This window comes from Prunus persica, chromosome G1 (assembly GCF_000346465.2).
Source record: "Prunus persica cultivar Lovell chromosome G1, Prunus_persica_NCBIv2, whole genome shotgun sequence".
NCBI classification, from domain to species: domain Eukaryota; kingdom Viridiplantae; phylum Streptophyta; class Magnoliopsida; order Rosales; family Rosaceae; genus Prunus; species Prunus persica.
Genome location: NC_034009.1, coordinates 34,018,633 through 34,040,654, shown reverse-complemented (window position 1 = coordinate 34,040,654; position 22,022 = coordinate 34,018,633). Strand labels below are relative to the sequence as shown.

General features: G+C 35.5%; 3 protein-coding genes across 4 annotated transcripts; all 3 read right to left on the bottom strand.

Moving 5' to 3' along the window:
- LOC18792553 (transcription factor bHLH110) lies at window positions 1,449–5,583 on the bottom strand. 2 transcript variants are annotated; one of them, XM_007223176.2, is made up of 8 exons: window positions 5,332–5,503; window positions 5,054–5,213; window positions 3,728–4,496; window positions 3,152–3,280; window positions 3,004–3,069; window positions 2,826–2,891; window positions 2,095–2,154; window positions 1,449–1,890 (listed from the first exon to the last, which is right to left on the bottom strand). In XM_007223176.2, the coding sequence occupies exons 2-8, from the start codon at window positions 5,182–5,184 to the stop codon at window positions 1,735–1,737; spliced, it is 1,377 nt and encodes a 458-aa protein (XP_007223238.1). In that variant the 5' UTR covers window positions 5,185–5,213; window positions 5,332–5,503; the 3' UTR covers window positions 1,449–1,734. The 2 variants fall into 2 exon arrangements, with proteins under 2 accessions (XP_007223238.1, XP_020411210.1); XM_020555621.1 differs by having other exon boundaries at window positions 2,832–2,891; window positions 5,054–5,583.
- Window positions 10,646–13,595, bottom strand: LOC18793634 (cyclin-T1-3). The gene is made up of 7 exons (XM_007226143.2): window positions 13,375–13,595; window positions 12,692–12,933; window positions 12,381–12,462; window positions 12,086–12,220; window positions 11,834–12,006; window positions 11,566–11,717; window positions 10,646–11,249 (listed from the first exon to the last, which is right to left on the bottom strand). The coding sequence occupies exons 2-7, from the start codon at window positions 12,925–12,927 to the stop codon at window positions 10,870–10,872; spliced, it is 1,158 nt and encodes a 385-aa protein (XP_007226205.1). The 5' UTR covers window positions 12,928–12,933; window positions 13,375–13,595; the 3' UTR covers window positions 10,646–10,869.
- Window positions 18,463–21,698, bottom strand: LOC18788656 (omega-hydroxypalmitate O-feruloyl transferase). Its single transcript, XM_007227230.2, has 2 exons — window positions 20,965–21,698; window positions 18,463–19,636 (listed from the first exon to the last, which is right to left on the bottom strand). Exons 1-2 carry the CDS (start codon window positions 21,394–21,396, stop codon window positions 18,662–18,664), a joined length of 1,407 nt encoding a protein of 468 aa, XP_007227292.2. The 5' UTR covers window positions 21,397–21,698; the 3' UTR covers window positions 18,463–18,661.

Here is a 22,022-nt window from a genome sequence, read left to right as displayed (position 1 = left end):
ACATGGCAATTGATCTTTGAGCATATGCAAACGTCACCGAGTTGTTTTTTAGGTTGTTGTGACTATTGTTAGTTTATTAATTAAGAGACAACTCACAATAATATAATTAATCTGGTACATAAATGAATGAAAGCAACTTGCCCCTAATTTATGTAACTTTTACTTGGGGTTAGTCTACCAAATGATGTCACCGAAATATATGATAGACGTTTCATCTTAAAATTATGTGACTTTATTATCAATATATATTTTAATATAAGTTATAGTTTAAACTACAAGAAAGATGACAGTTAGAGGTTCTACCTGTAGCCTTAAGTGTGGGGTAATCCTACTAATGCTCTATTATGTCATTAGTCCAACACTTAATTAAAATAGCAAATGTAAGACATTTTTGTTAATGCTTTAATTTATAATTAAATTTCTTGAATAGAATGTATTGATATGAAAAGGAAGTTCATCTATCTATATATATAAAGCAAAAGGCAGAGAATGGTGAAACATTCAAAATACCAGAAAATGCCCTTGGTTAATGCAAACATTAAGAATTAAAATTATTAATTAAATGAGAATAATATGGTAAATTCACAATTTTTCATATTAAAAAATTAAAATTAAAAGAAAATTCAGATAATGGATCCTATTTTTATGGAACACAATTATCCATTATCTTTTTTAATTCTAAAATAAATTTAAATTTAAAAAAAAAAAAACCTCTCGCAGGCGCAGAAGCGCGTGCAGAGAGGCTAGTACTCATTAAAGCCCAAGGCATCCTCCTCTCTACCCTCAAAATAGAGCCAAAAACAAAACGCAAAAGAAAATAGATCAAAGATGGTCCACAGAAGCCAATATTGTCATCTTCCTGAGTAAACCATGATAGAACCTTTGACAAAATATGGAGGTAGAGATAGAGAGTAGTTGGAATTGTATGCAGGGTGGCTTTTCACAAGTCGACAAACTATTGGCCTCTCGTTGGAAAGTAGATTTGCAACTTCTTCACTTTCAAACAAGTCATGGCACCAATGGTCCCAAGTCCTACCGCGACTCTTTACTCTCAATCTATTTTTTATCAACCTCAAAAATACGTTTTATTATTTTTAATTTTGAAAAATACAAAATTTTTTAACGGCGGTGACAAAACACCAAACGGTGGAAGGCATCTAAAACTAAAAGGCACGGTCCGGCCGGCTTTGAGGGACAAAATTGGGCCCGAAATCTGAACGGAGCTCTGAGTGTAAGTTGACTTTATCAAATGGACTTTCCCCCACAGGGCCGCCCCGGGTTGGACCATATCATACATACAATTACATTATAACAAGAAATCTAAAGTGTGGGCCTGGGAAATGTGCAAAATAGTGTCCAAATTTTTGCCCGGCTTTCTTTGTATTGTCTTCTGTCCCTTTAGGAGTTTGCAATGAATTGAAATTTCGATAAAAACAAAAGTGTCCAAAAACAATCGAAATGCTTAGTTAAACTTTTATTGATCGAAAAATTGAGTACATAAATTACATGAAAAAAGGCCCCCTAAATGCCAGAAGATCTATAAATAGTACACATGAATTTTTAATGGATCAAACTTGGTCCATTCCGGAATTGTTGACCGGATGACCAAATTTGCTCCATTAAACTTTGGAGGGGTTGAAGATTTCACTAGTATGGACTTATAGAAGAATAAGCCAATATTTAATTTGCCCAATACTCTTAACTTATATGATCAAGTAAAATATAACATTAATGTTAAGTCCCTCCCCCAAAGTTAGGCGCTGGCCAAATGCTTCCACCCTCACCAATGTCACTTGTCACATAAGACATGCACGACAAAGGAACGAGGCACAATCCTCTACTTCTGAGATCTCGCTTTGTTTCGTCATTTTCATTGATCTCTGTCACACCCTGAAATCATGGTTAGCAATGCGTCATTTAAACTAATTAAGAAAATCAATTTTAGCCATGAAAGTATTACAACAGCATTTTTCACAAGCAAGATGTATGTAGGGTGAACAAAAACAAAATACTATTTTGCAACATGTAAATCATATGATTAGACTGATGAAATCACGACATTATTGTTGGTACGGAAATCTCAATAATTCTTACCCCTTGCATTGTTTTAGAGGATTTGTTGCGTGATGACTTCATATATGGGACGCTTAGGGTCTGCACACAAAACGTGTAAAATGAATAAAAAACCATATCCTTATAAAGCAAGCAGAAAATTGAATTTGCTTCAATAATTGAAAGTAGTCTTCCCCTTTCTATCAAGCATCCTATCATATTATCAATCGAGCGGGAGATGTTCTTGTTAAAATAGTGAAAGTATGTCGTTTAGATCCCAAGTTCCAATTAAGATAAGACCAGAGGCCAGACAAGAATGAATGTCGTGAGTGACCAAAGTTGTTTCCTTTTTGTTCCTTTAGGAGATTGATGAGACTAATTTATCTTCTTCTTCATCTCTCGTTATTTATCTTCCTCGTTCAATCCAAAGGAGCCACATGGGCATGACAAGACCAGACCAGAGACATGATCATTTGTATATGCTTCAGCACGTCCCGGACTATATATATAAGAAACGTCTTGGGAAAGTTCACTTCAAGAAATTGATGGTGGAGATAAGGTCAAAACTTGAAAAGCATGCCCGAGGAAAACCCTAGCGGCTAGCGCCATACACATGTTGATCAACGTACGTACGAAATGCTTAAAGTAGGACAGTTGGGTTTCTATTGTAGAAAGCATCTCCGTACCTTAATATTCGTCAGGTGTGGTGTGGTCTCGACATTATTATTTGATCTCTAAATTAAAGCATGATTAAGATTAAAACACTGAAATACCTCGACCTGGTTTTGAAGGAATTTGATGTATCCGATAGCCTCCATCAGAACGGATGCTGTGTCTGTCTGCAATATAGAATTGCTAATTAAATTGAACTGAAACACATTAAACGGAGAAAATACAAATGTTGTTTTTTCAATATTTCTAAAGTGAGAGACCAAGTACAGAAATAATTACCTTTCCAAAGGGTGCCACCAATTGCTGAAGAGCTGCGATTCTATCTCCCAATTTCTCCTTCCTAACCTGCACAAATGCCAAAACTGTTGATGGTACACATCAAAGCAATTAATTTTCAGTTTAATTTATCACAAGGTTAATTTGGTACCTTGAAGGGTGGGCATGCAGTGCGCGACTCCAACCGCGATTTCTTTGGTGCAGTTGCTTGAGTTACCTTTGGCTCGATGGAACTGCCGGGTCGCTTCACCTCTGTTATTTCATTGTCGAAAGATGATATCTTTGAATTCCAAAAGACCAAAAATCAGTATTTGAAAGAAAGAAAGAAAAGAAAAGTTAAGAAAAGCCTTGTGAAAAAAGGAGATGCACACAACACACATTGTATAAAGTTGAAGCTACATTTTCTTTTGATGCTATATAAGCAAATAAAGATTTTAGAATAAAGTGTATTCACTTTTGAATTTTGGATTTATTTCTCCTAAAACTAAATAGAAAAGTAACTTCTGATTAATTTCATTACGTTTATACTCTTTGACTTTAATTATAGTTTAGCAAATTGTCAGAATGATAATTAAGCTATTTTACATGATTATTAGGGTTCAAATATACCATGAATTATTAACTAAACATAATTAATTAGTGGAATGTGCAGAGTAAAAACTATTATTTAAAATAAAATGTATGCAGCTGGTTTGACTAGCTAGGTTAAAAAGAGAAGAAAACGTACCTTATTATTATTGCCGCACGATAGCCTATGAGGGTCAGTTGATTGATGCATCTGTTGAAGAGTAGCAAACGAATCATGCGTTTCCTTGTATAAGCCAAGGGTATCATGTGAATTAGGCTGCGTGCTAAAACTACTACTAGTCCCGGTACTAAATCTTGCAGAAGCGCCTAAGAGATCCATGGCCTGCAAGTTCATGTCCAAGCTAGAGTTTGAGATTGACGACGAAGACAACGACCGGTTCAAGTTGGAAACATTTATGCTTGGATAAATTTGGCTGAAGTGGCCTCCTGATCTGCTAGGCATCCCCGGCGGCACGCCTCCAATTAGATTAGAATTGTGGAGTAGATGATGATGATCATCATTTGAGTAGAACTCTCCAGCTGATGAAATTTGGTGGTGGTGAGGATTGATAATACTATTTATTTGACAGCCAGAAGACAAAGTCTTGAGCAAGAGCTTCTCACTGAGGTCATTCATGATCAATTGGTTTTTTTCCTCATTCTTCATAAATTGGTAATACTGATCATGATCTATACTAGTCGACGCGGCGGCGCTGGTCAGCATTTCTGTTAATTTTGGGAAGGAATTATGATGATGGTGATGATGATCTGAGGAGGATGATGAAGTGAGCTCTTCCTTAATTTTAGCAAGGTCATGGGGAGACTGATGCTCACTAGTAATATTGGTGAGCCAGTGAAAGCCCAAGTCTGGTACCATGGAACTGTTGAGGGGATCCAAGCCTGAATTTGATGAGTTACCACTACTGCTCCTGCACAATTTAAATGTAATGAACACTACTCATGAGAAAATAAAAATAAAAATAAAAATACATAAATATTAATTCCAAATTTAAAGGTGGGTCAGCTACTAGTGCCCCCCTTTTCTCATTAATTTTTTTTGTTTCATTCAATTCAACAACAAAATTGTTGATAAATATTTAAGTTTTTATTCTTCATTAATTATATATGGCGCGCATGAAGTTTTCCATATAATATATATATATATATACACACACTGGTGCAAGTATATATTTGTACATTTCATCGTGAACTTTAATGATTTAAATTCCAAAGCAATATTCCAACTGGAAACAGCTTGAACCTATTTGAAACATTTTCATAATTAACAAGAAGCTAACAGAGAAGCAAATTTCTGGTTGTCATCTCAGCATGCAGTTCCCGACTGATATGAACATCAAATCAAAATAGAAAAAAAATTAAAGAAACAATAAAAATTCCAAATTTTCTAAAGCTCTGCATTTATGAACAGCCAAATGTTCATTAATTATTGAATGCTCAGAGAGAAAGAGAGAGGAGTGAGACTTACAGTGTGGCAGAAGGGGTCCAAGCATGCTTGGTTCCAACTGCATAGCAAGATGGGGTAGCTGCTAAAGAAGAAGACCCAACAAGATTCTCTTGGAGCTGGTGATGTTGGTGATGGAGATTTGCAGACTCCATATATAATGATATAATTGTTTTCGAAAAAGCTTGAAAATCCCAAGATAAGCAATAAATTAAGATTAATTAAGTAAGTAACTAGCTTTGCCCCAGGAATCTCTCACACAATTCAAAGAAAACCCAGTTCAGGTTGTGACACCCGCATACCTTTGGTGGTTGCTTTTAGCTAAGCTAGCAACTTTTCTCAGTTTCCTCTTTACTCTTTCAAGTTTACATATCCTTATGTATTGATTAAAGTAGCCTTGAAAAGAAAGAAAGAAAGAAAGAGAGAGCGTGAGTACTTATTATTCATCTCCATACCTCTCTCTCTCTCCGACTTTAATTTGTTTTTTATTTTCTTTTCAGGCTTTCTCTCTTTCTTTTTCTCTCCTCTACCTAGCTATATATATATATATATATTTCTTTTTGCACTCTCTCTGCAATTACAGGCGGATGATTATATACTTCCTCTACGCCATGATTAAAATCCCTGCCTTCAATCCCAAGGCTGTCAACCAGGTCTCAGAAGAGAAATGATGGTAACCACACGCTTTACCCTCTCCCTCTCTCTCAACCCCACATGTCCAAGGATGTTTTATGTATATATCCCATTTGCAATGGTGGGGGTATAAGTAGCAAACAGGAGATTTTTCTCATTTGGAATGGTGGGTATAAGTAGCAAATAGAACTTCTCTGCAGTGAACTACTCTCCAGTTCTATCGAGTGCATGCGATCAATCCAATTCTATCCAATGAAATGCTAATTAATCTCAAGTTTTGTATCATAAAATAAATAGAACATTTATTATTAGGACACCACTATGGATGGTTAGTTTAGTTCTATAAAAAGAGATTAAATATGATTAAACATTAATTCCAGACCGGTATGCTTAACTTTTTCACCTAGGCACGTTGATTAGAAACAAGATTTCCCCCGGGCATATATCTGAAAATGCATTCAATATTAATGCAAATTTACTAAGAAAATCTCTATGCGAGTGAATGATGAACTCTTCTCTAAATCGCTTATGAGTTTGTGTATGCTATCAGTATTGTCGTGGCAGTCTGTATTGCTTATCATGAACTATTTGCTTTTTGGTAAAATCTCTCCTTGGGTTTTCGGTGGTGAACATCACTTCCATTAATTAAAGTGCACGTACATGTTGGGCATGGTAATCTTCAAGAGGGACAATAGAGGACGATGATTGCAACCTTCTCCCTTTCTTTTTGGTGTTTCAGATGCACACGCAGACACAAATTAAGCATTTGATGTGAACCCTTGTGCTATCAGCAAGCATATCTTCGTTGAACGCAGACTTCTATCATCACAAATAGTACTCTTAGCTACCAAAAGCCACAAACATAGCTAGCCAAGCTTTATTATATATATGAATTTTTGAATGAAGCAGGCTATCTTTTTATCTTGACAATATCTATCTGTATATAGTAATGCATCAAATTAATCTCCTTTGGAGGAATTAGAAGTAGAAGATCGTTCATCAGAATAACCGAGAAATAAATAATAATTTATTTATATTATGGTCCCAAAAAGAGATTTTCATTTATGTGTAGGTTCAACGACAGTACAGTTGCTTGTTATAGTTGGTTGGTCAATATGACTGGTCTCTACTTTTTAGCTTTTGGTTTTAGATTTTTTAAAGCAACTTTGCGAGACATGGAATTGGAAGCTGAGTAGGTTATACGAAAATTGAAGATCACATCATTCGAAATCAAAGACTCGTTGTTATATCTGTACACAACACTGATAACAAGTTTGCATGCTTGCTTAGCTGCATCATCTATCTTAGTAGGCCAATCTCCTTCCTTCCTTGATGATGACCATCAACACGCACGTCGGTCGGTCTTTTTTAATAGGATCCACTTATTTTATATATGTGTGAGGAGTTAGTTGATTGATCAAAATTAAACTCGGATATAAATTCAAAATCATTGCATTAAAAACCTTATATTGAATAACTAGTACAAAACTTGTAAATGGGAATTAACAAGACATAGATTAATATTAAGAATCTTTTAAAAATATACATACACGTAATTGTCTAGCATAATAAATAGGTAGATGCGAAAATGAAAAAATATTTTCTATCTACATTTCACGTACGTACGACAGACATTCTGGATGGCATAATATAAGTAGTATTGTTGCCATGCTCCGGCCCGGATCTTGAGGTGAGGAAGCAAAAATGAGAGAAGCAGGGGCGGCAGGCATTCATTCCTTATTCAAGGGTAGAATAATATGACGGTTGGTTGCGATGAGGATTTTAAAATAAAAAAATAAAAAAATCTGAGATCTTGATTATTGTTCAATCATATCTCCTGGCTAGTGGCAAACAATTACTCTAACCCAAAAAAACTCTTGCCCAGACAAAATATAATTTTTTTTTTATGAACACCCTGTAATTACATGACTTATTGTCTGCTACTTTTAAAGATATACCAATAGTAGTATTAATTTGCAAGTGCATCATTGTGCATGTATGTGCAATGGGGAGAGAGACTGGCTCGAGAGCTAATTCAACAGCAAAATGGGAGCTTGCGTTAGATTAGATTAGCCTCACTAATTAATCATAATTATAAGTCTAGGAAATAATATATATATATATATATATATTTGTGAATTTGGACTCTCCATTCAAATTATTTGTGTGTGTGTGTGTGTGTGTGAGAGAGAGAGAGAGAGAGAGAGAGAGAGAGAGAATGAAATAAAAATTAAATTATGATTAAGTTGTCATTCTCCATCAAAGAAGGGGTTATAATTAATAATTTGATTAGCCCCACAAAAGTTCACATGAGACGAAAAAAGGGGAATGTGAGATCAGATGATCAAAGCATGGGCAAGCTCAACTTTTCTTTTAGCATACCCACCCATCTTACAAACTACATTAATTTATTTCTTCCAACTATTTTTTTCTTTAAAGCTTTTCTTCTTTATCGAGAGCTTTTTCTTTCTCTCCTTCTTTCTCTTTGCTTGTCACCTTTTCCATATTTCCTAGTCTCACTATCTTCCAAGATTCATTTCATTAAAGCTGCTTCTACATCTGGTTTACAAAAGAAATTTCAATTATTATTTTCACTTTCATGATTCTTCAAAGATTCGTACATCTTAAGAATTTCTTTTCCTTTTCCATTTCTTTTTTAATCTCAAAAGCCTTGAATTCATGTGTAATTAATCAATCCCCATTTTATATGTTTATGGTATTAGGATTGATTTGCAATACACTACTAACCAAAAACATATTCTCTTCTCTGTTGGCTTTTTCGTTTTGTTAATGGGTTGGGTTGTCAATGGTTTTATTTTATCAAGTTGTAAATCGGCCTTTTAGTGTTAATGGGTTATACTTAGTATGCGTGAAAGTTTTACTTCAAAATTCTTTGTTTTAAAGTTAATATCTGTTTATTAATGAAATTCACTTGTAATGTCGAATTTAGTACATAAGTTTCGTCCAACCGGCTTTCAAATCCTTAATGATTCATTCTCACAAATTTTTGGTGAGAGAATGTATAAAATATATAGACATACATAAAATTGTTTGTTTAGCAATTTAATAATTTTGTTTGGTAATCATTTTCTCATCAACCTTCGAATCATTCTCCAATATATCACGAAGATAATGACACGTGGGAAAAGAAAGCCCCGTCACGCACTGTAGTAAAACAAATTAACCAAACTAGTGATCTTCGGTTGAAAGGTCAATTCTCTACCTTCTTTAATGCATGTGCAAAGGAGAGAAACTAATTATAACTTGGTCTGAAAAAGATCAAGACGAAGAAGAAGAAGAAGAAAAGAAATGTTGCGAGTGGGTAAGGATGTGGACTTCAATTTGAAACCAATTAACAAGCATCTCCTTACAAGTTACATACATATAATAATTCTAATAAACTCATGAGCATTAATTATTAATTTAATCTTAATTTTCTTACAAACAAAATGTCCCATAACCCACTAAAAAGCAAGTTGTTATCATTAATGACTTTAGGGTCCATCACCATCATTAAACTAAATAGAAATAACAGCTATTTTTTGTAGTCTTTGCCAGTCAACGCCAGGGTCTTCTGTGGCACTTACAGGTTACAAATTACAATATAATATAGAACTTCACCAACTTTATTGTAAACTTTTTCAAACATATGAATAAAGTTTTTGTCTAATTACTTTAGTATAATTCGTACGTACATAACATAAAACACTGCTTTATTAGTGTTGAATTAGTTTTATTGTCTTGTAATTAATGTTTAAGAAGCGAATTAGAACCTTCTTAATTCACATCCTAATCACTAACCAAAGCCGTCAGCTTTACATTTAGTGAAACGATTGCCAAACCCAAAAAGCCTCGATCTGCAATCTCTTCGAGTATCTTTGTCTGGTTGATCAGTAGCTGGTGGAGAGATTCCAAGGTCATATATATATATATATATATATATGTGTGTGTGTGTGTGTGTGTGTGGTCTGGCTAATCATACTTAGAAGATGCTAAAACAACTTTAGTTGCTGCAAATAAGAGCACATTATCTTTGGCGAGTAAAGTTTGTCTTGACGTTAAGGTGAACATCAAAATTTGTATGTTGATATTATTTATACATTAAAAAAAAAAAAAAAAAAAGCACTAGTTCTCTTTTCCCGTCATAAAAGAAGAAGATTATTATTTACAATTATACAACTCTCGTGTTAAACACTTTCTAGCTAGGTACTAATTAAGAAGTTGTTAATTAAGATACTATTTAATTTCCTTCAATTGTTTAACATGGATCATTATTTTGGTGATGCTTTCCTCCACTTGAGTATAAAATGAACTTTTAGGTCAAATACATGGCAAAACCCTTAAAAGGAGGTCTTAAAGTTGCAGGATTTAAAGGTTGTCTCGAGAAGAAGACAAATCACAGGAACAGGAGAATATATGCTTGTCAAGCTTAGGGGCATGAAATCCAACACCAAGGGGCCATACACCTTTTTTTTTGTGTTTCATTGCTTTCTATGCCCACTGAACCATGGATAATAATAATTCCTTATTCTGTGCGATTCCTTCATCTTCCTAACTAGCTATTTTAATCAGTCATCGATGTGAGTTTTTGGTTTTCAGCCACAAATCTATTGGTATGAGTAGAGCACACTAGCACTATAAAATATTTCCTCTTTTGCACCCACTAAACCTAGCGACGTTCAAAATGGTTTTAACTTCATTTGGAGCATGGTAGCGACATGTTTTTGCATTTTCTACATTCAATTTCCTTCTAAGACCATACCACAAATTCATCAGTGTGCCCCCAGTACTTTTCCAAAGGCTTAAAAGAAATCAAGAAAACTCTGTGGCATCTGTATACTTGAATCTTAACATATGTATATGCAAGAGAAGATGCTGCTGTAATATAAGAGAGAGAGAGAGAGAGAGAGAGAGAGAGAGAGAGAGAGAGAGAGAGAGAGAGAGAGAGAGAGAGAGAGAGAGAGAGAGAGCTCTGTGCAACTGTTAAACAATTACAGATGTCACTAAGATGAACCTGAATTTCATACATCAGATGAAGCAGAAATACATAGAACCTACCAATGCAGATACGAGCACCAAATTATATTTATTTAAAAATTAATTAAAAGAATATACATTCAATACTTACAAAATTAGGGGAACCAATTGCCAACTTAAGTACTCTCTGAAAATACACAAAGGAGGGTGCCTGTAATGGCATGAAAAACTCACAACCTTTGTTTCTTCTTTGCGGATGTATCTTCTAGCTCTACTCCATTTTCGAGCTCACTTTCTATCCAGGCTTCAGTATCTATCTCATCATCTGTGGCGTGCACCACCTTCTTATTTACACTTCTTTCACATCTTTTCCTCTTTATAGCATCTCTAATCCGGTTAATATCAATCTTAACACAGTTATTATGAACAGAATCAGTCTTGCATCTTGAGTTCCGATCATCCAATTCTCCTTTGATTTGTTTAATCTGAGCACTACCATCCTCATCAATACCACTTTGCTTTCTCGGTATAGTTTCAGATTCAATGACTCTCCCATTTTCAGGTGCTAGAGCTTGTTTTCTGTCTGGCCTCATCATCCGCTGAATGACCTCTGAAAGAAATTACATAGAAGTTATAGACATTTTCCATAAAGCAAACAATCCAAGTGCGATTGTATGAATAGAAGGGAGACACTGACGAGGGAATCTGTTCAGAATAAACTCATCCAAATCTGACACTATACTCCGACCAATAGGACCAAAAGGTATACTAGTTGAGGAAGACAATAAAACTCATCACTCCAAATATGAACCATACGCAAAGCATACTGAGGAAAACTACATTAAGACAACACCAACCATGCTTCTTATCACAGATCATGATTTATAAATCATGAAGCAGAAATAAAGAAAGGACTTCAAATCAACCATTTAACTGCTTCGGCGAAACATCAAACTCAAGCCACCAAACTTTTCCCTGCTGTGTAGGTAATTTCACTTTTTGAATTTTGGCAGCAAGAGCCACTGAACCAGCTGCAATATAATGGGGCTTGTACTGCAAGCACAGTGATGTTCGGACACTGCACATTCATTCATATGAAAGACCAGTTATGGAAAAGACAAGCGTGAGATCAAATTTTACATCACCACTAGGATACATACAGAATGCTCTGATAAGTAATAGTACAATCCTCACCAATCATTAACAAAATTCAACGCCATCTGAGCAAGGTCAGGTAGAATATTTAAACTCTTTAAAGCTGCAACAAGTGATGCGTATGGAAGCTGGATGTCAAGATCAAAACCAATTGTGGACAAAAGAAGTCTCTCCCCAACTATAATCAATTCCTTTTGCTTATTGAAAACTTCCTACATCCAGAAGGTGGAAGATAAGCAACCATCATTAGAAGGATACATGTAATGCCATAAAATGGGTGTGTCTACATACTCTTTGTCTGATGCTTTGTAAGGCAGAAGGATCCAATTTGTGCACCATCTCATATGCCACAACAACAACATCCTTCAGAAAGCATGGTGTGTCTCGTACTTTGCAAGCAAGAAAGAAGCTTGCAGTTGCAATTACCTGTGAAATGTTTACAACCATATTTGTTTAAATGAAAAAGACATATCCTACTAGAGCTAAATATATGCAGGCTACGCCGGGCATCTCTATGCTTCTAAGCGCTCACCTTAGGTATGTCAAGAAAAGTTTCATTCATTATTATTCACACACAAAATTTTACCTGCCAACCATTCTTAGCATGAGATTGACGCATGTAAAACCGGTGGCACAACATCATTGCACATGCTATAGTCGTTTGAGATCTGAAAGATATGTAATAGCAATCACTTTAACTAGAGTAGCTCAAGCTAGCACACATCTTTAAAAAAGATATACCAGTCGGTATAAAAAACTGAAAAGAGATGCAGAGAATAGATGGCTATTCTATAGGACTGAACCAGCCAAAACATGCCATACAGTAAGAGAAACATCACATCTTCAGCACTACTAAACATCCAATACTATCAAAACACACGAATCACTTGCACTTACACTTTAAGCTTCATCCCAATCGCTTGAAGAAATGAGCAATAGGAATCCCGCAATTGTGACTCTTTCTTGAGGCTGATGCCATCCCTCCGCGATGGAGATTGATCTTCTATTTCCTGTCTTGTAAAATACCACTTACGCATAGAGCACTGAGGTTCTTCTGGTTCCGGAATGCACATGCTAGTTGAAGCCTCAGCAATCCCTTGCTCAGAAGGATTCTCGGGCACCCCTCTAGCCATTGTCACCTTTTCATCATAAATTCATAATGGTATAGAAGAGATGAAATTAGACTCGCAATATGACGGATGAACCGACATTGATTGTTAGTAGCTCTTTCTCAAGATTAATCAACAACCTATAAAATAACAGTAAGGCCAATTTTACGTTATCATTCAATCTTCACCTAATTATATAATAAATTAGTTTTTAAGAGCATGTACAAGTACTCATAATACTTTCCAGTGGAAAAGGTTAAAATTATTCCACAACCTAGACAAGCACAAAATTCAAAAGTAAACCAACATACAATTCCAATGTTTTGGTTCACCTAAAAAACAAATCAAAATTGAAGATTCTCATGCCCTAAACGGTGATTATAGCAAGTCCAAGATTACAATTAAAAAGAACAAAATCTTCAGAAACAATGCGAATTCAAAATATCGAGAATTTGTAAAAGCAACACTCACCTCAAAACCACGATTCAAATGAAAAATTACAAAATTCGAGAGACCAGAGTGCAGAGATAGGCAAATTCCTAGCCCGCAGTTACGGAATTCCCAGGCTTTTTAGGAAAACTGAACAGTAAGTGGAAGATTTGGAAGACGGCTGAAAGCTTACTGTAAAATATTGGTGTGTTTCCCAGCCCAGGACGAAATCGGAAACAAACCCAACCCTAGCCTAGCCTCGCTTACCGTCAACTAATTCGGTCTACGTTGACTCTCCTTCTTCGCAAGCACGCATGGCGCGTACTTCCCACGCGCTAAACTGCCACGTGGTCAGAACATCAAGTGTTCGGCTGAACATCATGTCTCGTGTGAACAAAACAACAAAGCTGTCCCTCGTTTCCTCAAACGACATGTCGATTGTAGGGTTCTGTCCAATGGATCAGCCCGCTGTTTGAAAGACCTACTCCTCCAGTCCAGGCCCAAAATAAAAGGCATGTTAAGTGTCTCGTTTTGTGAATAATTAAGTGTCTAATTAAGAATTAATTATGGCGGGTGACATAGTTTTTTTTATAAAAGAAAAGCGATAATTGTATTCATAAATTAGGCACAAAGATCATCAGTTACAAAGAAAAATACAAATGCCCACAAAGGGGTAATACAAATATGGAAGTATAGAAACCACATAAGGTTAATTCGGATACAAATACAGGCCACAAAAGGCCAGATAAATTTCAGCATAAAAGCCGCATGCCTGAACAAACCAGACATAAATCACAGCACCCAAATCTACTAATACAACTACAACTTTTAACTATCACGGGTACAAAATACAAATAGAGACTAGAAAGCAATCAAACACCCAACTCACAAGGAGTTGATGCAATTATTATGAAATAAGAAAACTACAAATGAACAATCAACAACCAACAGAGCAACTATTGTTGTTATTGCCATTGCCACCACAGACGTTGTAGCCATCACCATCACAGATGTTGTAGTCGCCTTGAAGACAGATAACACCATTGAAATTGCAGCCACCAACCAATAAAACTACAAATCCAAGCGTATCTGTACACAAATAGTCTCCCTGCAATTAAAACTTTAAATTCAGTAAATGAGGAAGGAAAAAAGAAGTGGTGAGGTAAGGAAAAGAGAGTGAGGGAGGAGGCCCCAGAGACAGCAAAAGAGGTTTTGGTGGGTGACATAGTTTTATTGAGTATGAATAATCAAATTTTTTAAAATGAACTGACCAGCACTTAATTAATATGAATTTTGTGTTATTATTATTATTATTATTATTATTATATGTCACTTCACAACCAATATTGCCTACTCATTACTGCCACTTGCACTCACCTCCACTTATGTCTGAAAAGTTTTGAATTAAGACTTGAAATTTTGAGTTTACCAAACATGTTGACAATTATCAAACTTTTAACTTTTTATGGATCCATCCATTCCCAGCTTTATGCATAATTGGGTCATAAGTTAACTCTTTAATTACAACAAACGAAAGTGCACCTAATAACTCTCTCTCTCTCTCTCTCTCTCTCTCTCTCTCATGCAAGCAAGTTGAAGTGATGCGCAGTGACCGATTGTCAATGACTCAATGAGCTAACTAAGGAAAGAAAATGACTTCTTCACCCACGGGAGTCGGGAAATATTGCCTTTCATCGTCACCTGGCTCAATATTGCCCTAATAAATATTCTCATTTTTATTTTATGAACTTTTCAAATCGCATGCACAAACACAGGGTCACATACATGTAAGAAATTGGAAAAAATGCAAATGAGCAGGTAAATTGTGTTACTTTGGAATATCTCTCTAAACATCAATAGGCTTGTAGGCAAGCAAATAAATCTATTTATACACGTCATCACACTTAATACACAATCCTTAATTAACACGAACACATAAAATTCATTTGCCATAATTGTTTTGTTTAGTGCAGTGTCCATCGATGTCATCAATATTCAAGTGGAAATAGTTTATTGTTAAGTAATCTATTAATTGTAGTAGTCCTTGATAAGCCGATAATAATATTGACTCGTTGTACCATTAAAATAACGAACAAAGCAAACCAACCATACAACATGCCTCAAATTGACGACATATATGCATGCTTTTAAAGTGTGAACCAACAAAGTGTCACGTTCGGATCCTAGATTGGTTTTCATGTGGGTCTATAAAGCAATCTTTGCTAGCTAGCTAGTAGTGCCCTAGTGGGCTCCATCATATATATATATATATAAAATATATACCACTACTCGTTAAGCATCGTCTTATCTATATATATATATATATATATATATATATATATATATATATATATATATCAATCTCGTTCACCTGGTCATCATGAATCATAGAACATATACAAATTATTTTTTAAACTCTTCAACTAGGCCTTTAACTTCCTTAGTCTCTCTTCCTTTTATCACTTTCATTGAAGAGTTCACAATATTTGAAGTATGAGGTTTTTATCCTTGGTTACGGCTGAGCCTCTCTCTCTCTCTCTCTCTCTCTCTCTCTCTCCAATTTCTAGTTTTGTAGAAAGAGAAACAAAAAGAGGGAAAAAACGTCAATTATCAATTTTCTTTTAGGATTGCCCTCGTCTAATTTGGTTTTTATCAATTATCAAACTTTTTTCGACCAACAAAAGAATTATCAAACGGTAGTTGTGTTATGTTTTTTTATTTAGATCGGTGCACTAGATACTAAGTTATATCAGGTTTTGATAAGAGTTTAAATTAAGTTATACCTCGAGGCCCAAAACCTTGTGGAATAAAGAAAGGTTTTGAAGCCTATTAAAGGGTCCTATTTATTTCATTTTTTGTGTGAACCAATTAAGTGGGCTTGGAAGATAAGTCAAGTCGGCCCTTGGTGATGAGTAGAGACGACTTGACCTAGCCTTATATAAGCTTAAGGCCCTAGTCTCATCAGACATTTTATCTAACCCTATTCTCATCATAAAGAGATAGTTGAAACAGATTATGAGACAGAGTAGAAGTCTTAAGCCAACAACTTCTAGGATTGCACAGATTAGATGAGTTCAGAGATCGTGTACTCAAGAAAGATAGCTCCAGGTATGTCTTCATGTCTTTGCGTATTTTAAATTATGTGAAAGATCTAGAATATGTATAATACAGAAATCTAACAAGTTGACCAAGGTAGTCCTTGGGATCGTGGACCAGAAACGGGACTGATATATATATATATATATATATGTTTTTGGTGGACAATATGTTATCTTCCAAGAGTGCGCTTGAAAACGTGGAATTGTAATTTTAAATCATATAAATAAATTATAATGTCTCCAAATAAGGCGAAGTGTACACTTGAGATTCCTCCAAAGATAACACCGACCTCACCTCACTCATGGTGTAGATCGATCTTCCGAGCACTCAGACAAAAGATTACCATCACAGCACCATCATTTACTTTATGAATAAATTAAGGAGAAAGAGCATGCTCCATATTTGCTAGGGAAATGTTGTTTTCTTGTTTGGAATCGAAATTATTATTTGGATTTTTCAAATCTTTAGCTAATTTCATTTCTAAAGTCACACTACTGCTGTGAAGCTTTTTATTTCCTTCAAAACCCACTGGCTCGATCATTTGTGGAAAGAATAATGAAAGGAACTCACTGGCTCGATTATAGGTCTTTTCAGAAAGAAAGAGAGAGAGATATATATATATATATATGTACACATTTAGCATACCAATTTCTATTTGGTTTTGATGGACCAAGTCATCAAGCGAACCGGTTCTTTGCCTACATTATATTTAGAAGAAAGTTAAAATGCATAATTTCTTCAATGGGGATGGCTAAAACAAACATTTTTCATCGCTTTAATTTGGAATAAAGTCGATGCAATGAAGGGGCAAATCATATGAGTTGGACGGCTTGGATTCTCATTTTAGCAGATATACCTAATTTTACATATGATATCCTACTTTATTAATAACACTGCTTCTCAATGTTATATAATATATTAACTTATCTCTAGACCACGCATGATAAAGACTAATAAGGAGGAGGATCTATATATGCTTGCTATATAATATAATAGTGAGGGATTTTTGTAGATATGTAACCTCAACTTATACCCTTAAAAAAAAATTTAAGAGAAATGTCACCTTAATTCTTCAAAATCCATGATTGTCATTTGACATTAACACCATCCAATTTTCTGTTCATTTTTAAGGGTTTTTAAAAATAGAAACTGAGATATAAGTTCGGGTGACATTTCTACAATTATCATTAATAGTAATTACTAAACCCCATCACGAATTAATTGATAAGAAAGAAAGGATATCGGAGAGAATGGGCCAAAAAGCTACTAGAGGAGAGAGGAGAGAGAGATGATTAAATTCTCAACGTCTTTTTAACCCAAATTTGTGATCGGAACATAATGACACGACTTACATGGATCTAATTATGACTTTCCCAAAATGCACAAGCATAGTCTTGTATGCTTTAGCTTCTTTAAGAGTGATAGTATTGTATTGATAAAATAAACAAAAACAAGTACAACACAACTAACGTGCGAATATAGATATAACTTCTCTAGTAACCAGAAATATATGTATTCAAATATGTAATAAAGATTTGTCGCGTAATGGTAGAAAAGACAAATTCGTATCAAAAGCCAAAAGGAAATAAAATATCCTAAACAAAAAACAAACCACATCAAACTACTCTATATCCTCTCAAGCAAACTAAAGATAGCCATAGCGCCATATCAACTAAACTCATAATATCACACCAACTAAATCCAAATGCAACGCAACCCGACATTATCCCCGTTTTGTAGCTTCAAATTTGTATGGAAGCCTGTTAACAAATGATAAGACTTTGATTTGCCTTTACACATTGTCTCACATGGAATTTTGAAATGGCCATTATTACCTTTCCACTACCCAATTAATATCTTATTGTTGACTTTAATGTTGGATTTAAGATACGTAAAGAAAATAAATAGTAAGTTAACCGCGTTTGGGATGTTTTTGTGTGTGTGTGTATGTGTGTGTTGCGGGGGGGATAGCCCACATTTGGGACAAAAACACACTTAACTGCATTCTATTTTCTTAGCTTAAAAGGCTAATTTGAAATCTAAGGCTTTGCATATACAAGTTTTTAGTCAGTCTAATTCATCAAACCTTGTCAGTCAGTTACAATTAAAATTAAAAATACTCATGTTACAGTGAGCTGCTCCCTCTCCCATTATGAAACTTATACACATGATACATTGGCTGAGAGTGAAAGACTTAAAAACTTAAAAACAGAAGCTTATTGATAAAATATTAATTTACTATATTTCCATTGTGATCTTCCACATGATATCCATTACCATTAGCATGATGATGATGATCTCCATTATTGTTTTCTTCTACACTCAAAAACTCTGTCATGTAATATTCAAACTTGTCAGCCATGCTTTCGGGCACCGACACGAGCACTCTCACAGCATCCAAATCGCCAACGACTGGTAAAAACAAGCAGTAAACGTCGCTTGTTAGAGGACCCATATGCAATGCCTTCCCTTCTCCAAAATCCAAGTCCTCTAACCCTAACTTAGCCCATTGCGATATAACCAAACTCCTACTCAAATCTGTCTTCAGCGTTTTGTCCTCCAATAAGTCAACCATTGATCTCACATAATCATCATTATTAACATCTGATTTAGCCTGTCGGACCAATTTAACCCCGTGGCGCAGGTTAGCACCGACCAAGTCCTTCACAGTAGTCTCGGCGCATCCTAGCACGAACCCGTTGCCGTAATAACCCTGTGGGATTTGTGGGTTCAATCTCGTCCGTACGCTCACGGAGAAAAGCAGCTTCACGCTGAGCAAGGGCGACAGATCCAATGATCTAACCCAGGAGCGCCACGTGTGAGCTGCTAGGGCTTCGAAGCTGGTGCATTTTAGCGACGGTACGCACTGTCTCTTGAGGTGAAGGGTATGAGACTGGGTGAAGGTTAAGGATGTGGGGACGAGCGGCTGAGATTGAAGCAGTCTCAAGATGTCCACGTTTGTGCTGTTGTCCTTGGCGTTGTTGTTGCTTGTTATGGTAAATTGAGGATGAGGGAAGGTTATTTGTGGAGGACACCGGGATTTTAACACGTGGCGGACGTGTACGGGTGAGATTGGTGGATCGAGGTCGGGATTTGCTGTTATGTGGGCCCACGCATGTAAGAACTGAGATGTGCCGATCCCGTCGCATAAACAATGATTGATTGCTGTACACATGATCATGCCACCACAGCGGAGACTTGTAACCTGCAAAGTGGATTATTTTTCATATTTATTTTTCTTTTCTTTAGGAAACTACAGCTAATTTGAGTCACAAAGAGAAGGACACATTAGTCATTACAATTCTGTTGACAGGAAGCATTTTGCTCATCACACACACCCATAAAAATTTGTACCCATAATTTAATTATTTTAAATGAATCTAATTTACGAGCTACGGGTTATAATGAAATTGGAATTTGAATGAAAGGGGCAAGCTCAATTATCCGGTCAATTGATCTAGACCACGTTTAAAACTTTAAAAAATATTTAAAAAGTAAGAAAAAAAAAGAGTGGGGATGAAAAATAGAACGTTATGAATATGCTTTAAAAAGAGGTGATGATGATGATGAATATGAATTGGATGATATGGATGCAAATGAATAAAAGCACTCTCAAAAGATAAAAGAGAGATACGATGAGTAGTAGGAGAAGGCGTCAGTTGGCACTTGGGGTCATTTTCTTGGAGCAACATGGATGAAGGATATAGGCTCTCTCACCCACACCTTTTTAACGTTTGCTGAATAACAAAAGGACCAAGGCTATTGGCTACAATTGCTACCCCAATTTATTTCACTTTAATATAATTCTTAAATATTCTTTAATATTACTTAGAAATTAAGTAAATTTAGAATAAGAAACAAGAAAATTGAAGTAGCTTAGCTAGGTTCTACTAGAAATTATACAAAAGATAGTTTGAAATTTTGAAAAAGGTTTGGCGTCACCTTAACTGAAAAGACAAAAGTAGCCATGTGTTTTGGTGGACCAAGGGTAGATGTTGTCCACATTTCTTTTTCCCTTATTTTTGTTAGTTGGGTTGGGTGAAAGATGACTTGCTTGCTGTCAGTGTAATGCAGTGAAAATTGGTTTCATCTTGTCCCTCAGATAAAATGATTGAAAAGGAAAGTGCATGTAGAACAGAGGAACTTGGAAGTGTATAATATGTATGAATAATATTTTACCTATAATTGGTAATGTCAGAAGATATTGAAGCATCATCATCATCAAGTTAATTGAGAAAATGCCAAATTTCCCTATATTCAAATAGATAATAAATCTTTGAAGGAAACAGGTGAGAGAAATTTTCAAGTTTATTTATTTGTATAAATGACATTACCCTATGACTAACTGTAGATGATGTTGAGGAAAGAAATATATGAACTCTCTCTCTCTCTCTCTGCCTCTGGGTTTAAAACAAGACTTCAAACTTTTTTTCTGTTTTTTTGTATCAGAAAATATATTTGTTTCATGGGAAAGTTTATAATTAAGAAAAGATAGAAATGAGCAAAATTATTGCATCTGAAAATGGAACTGACCTGAACAACAAGAGGAGGAATATCCAAGAAACTTTGAGCTTCCACCCTGTACAGGAGTTTCCTCCAAGACCTGTTTGGTTTCCGGGAAAGCTCAAGAAACTCCTCAGCAGTGATATCCATGAAGGCCTCAGCAAAGAGAGCACCTTCTCCATTGCAGTCAACCTCAAGCTTTTGATCATGGTCAGCACTGGTCCTCAACCTCCCAGCCAATGGGTAGTAGTCAACAAGGACTTTAGAGAGGGCATATTTGAGGCCATCTAAGTTGACAGATTTTTTGAAAAGGTAGAGATATTTGATGGAGAATCTGAGAAACTTCTGGTCATCAAGATTGGAGAGGGAGAGGCAATGCTTCGGGGTTGGTGTGTTTGGGTGGATTAGTACTGGTTGAGTTGGATAAAAGCAATCTGGTAGCTGTTCTTGAGATTTTAACATCTTTTGCTAATTTTTGGAGTAATTTATTGTGTATACTTGTTGATTGCTGATGGCTGAGGGTGGTTTTAAAAAGGCTTGAAACACAGAGAGAGAGAGAGAGAGAGAGAGAGAGAGAGAGAGAGAGAGAGACAGAATTGATTGAAAGACAAGGTAATCAAGTGAGGGGGGAGGTGGCTAGCTAAGTAGAGTGGAGAAACAATATCTACGGTTGGATATGAGGGACGGTACGATGAGATTCCTTCAGGAGTGAAGCTAGGAAGAGAGCATGTGCATTAGGCTTACTATATGCCCACACTTGTTAATTACTCCTTCTAATTAATTACTCATTAGCAAACCTGTAATTTGCAAAATTAGTGCCTAAACTTTGAAAAGTCGCGGGTACCAGTTTTCTTCCCTCTCTTTATTATTTTTATTTGAAACTCATAATTAAGTAAACTCAGTGAGTGTTTAGCCAACATGTTAGTGCAGTTCAAACGATTGAGGTCATCAATATCATCTTCACATACATGTTTATCATTTCTCCTTTTTCTTTTTTTCCTGATATAAATAAATAAATTTGGCATTAAAAACTACAACTTGCATCCAGCATTTTTTTGCTGCAACAAAACTCACTGAGTTCCTGCCCA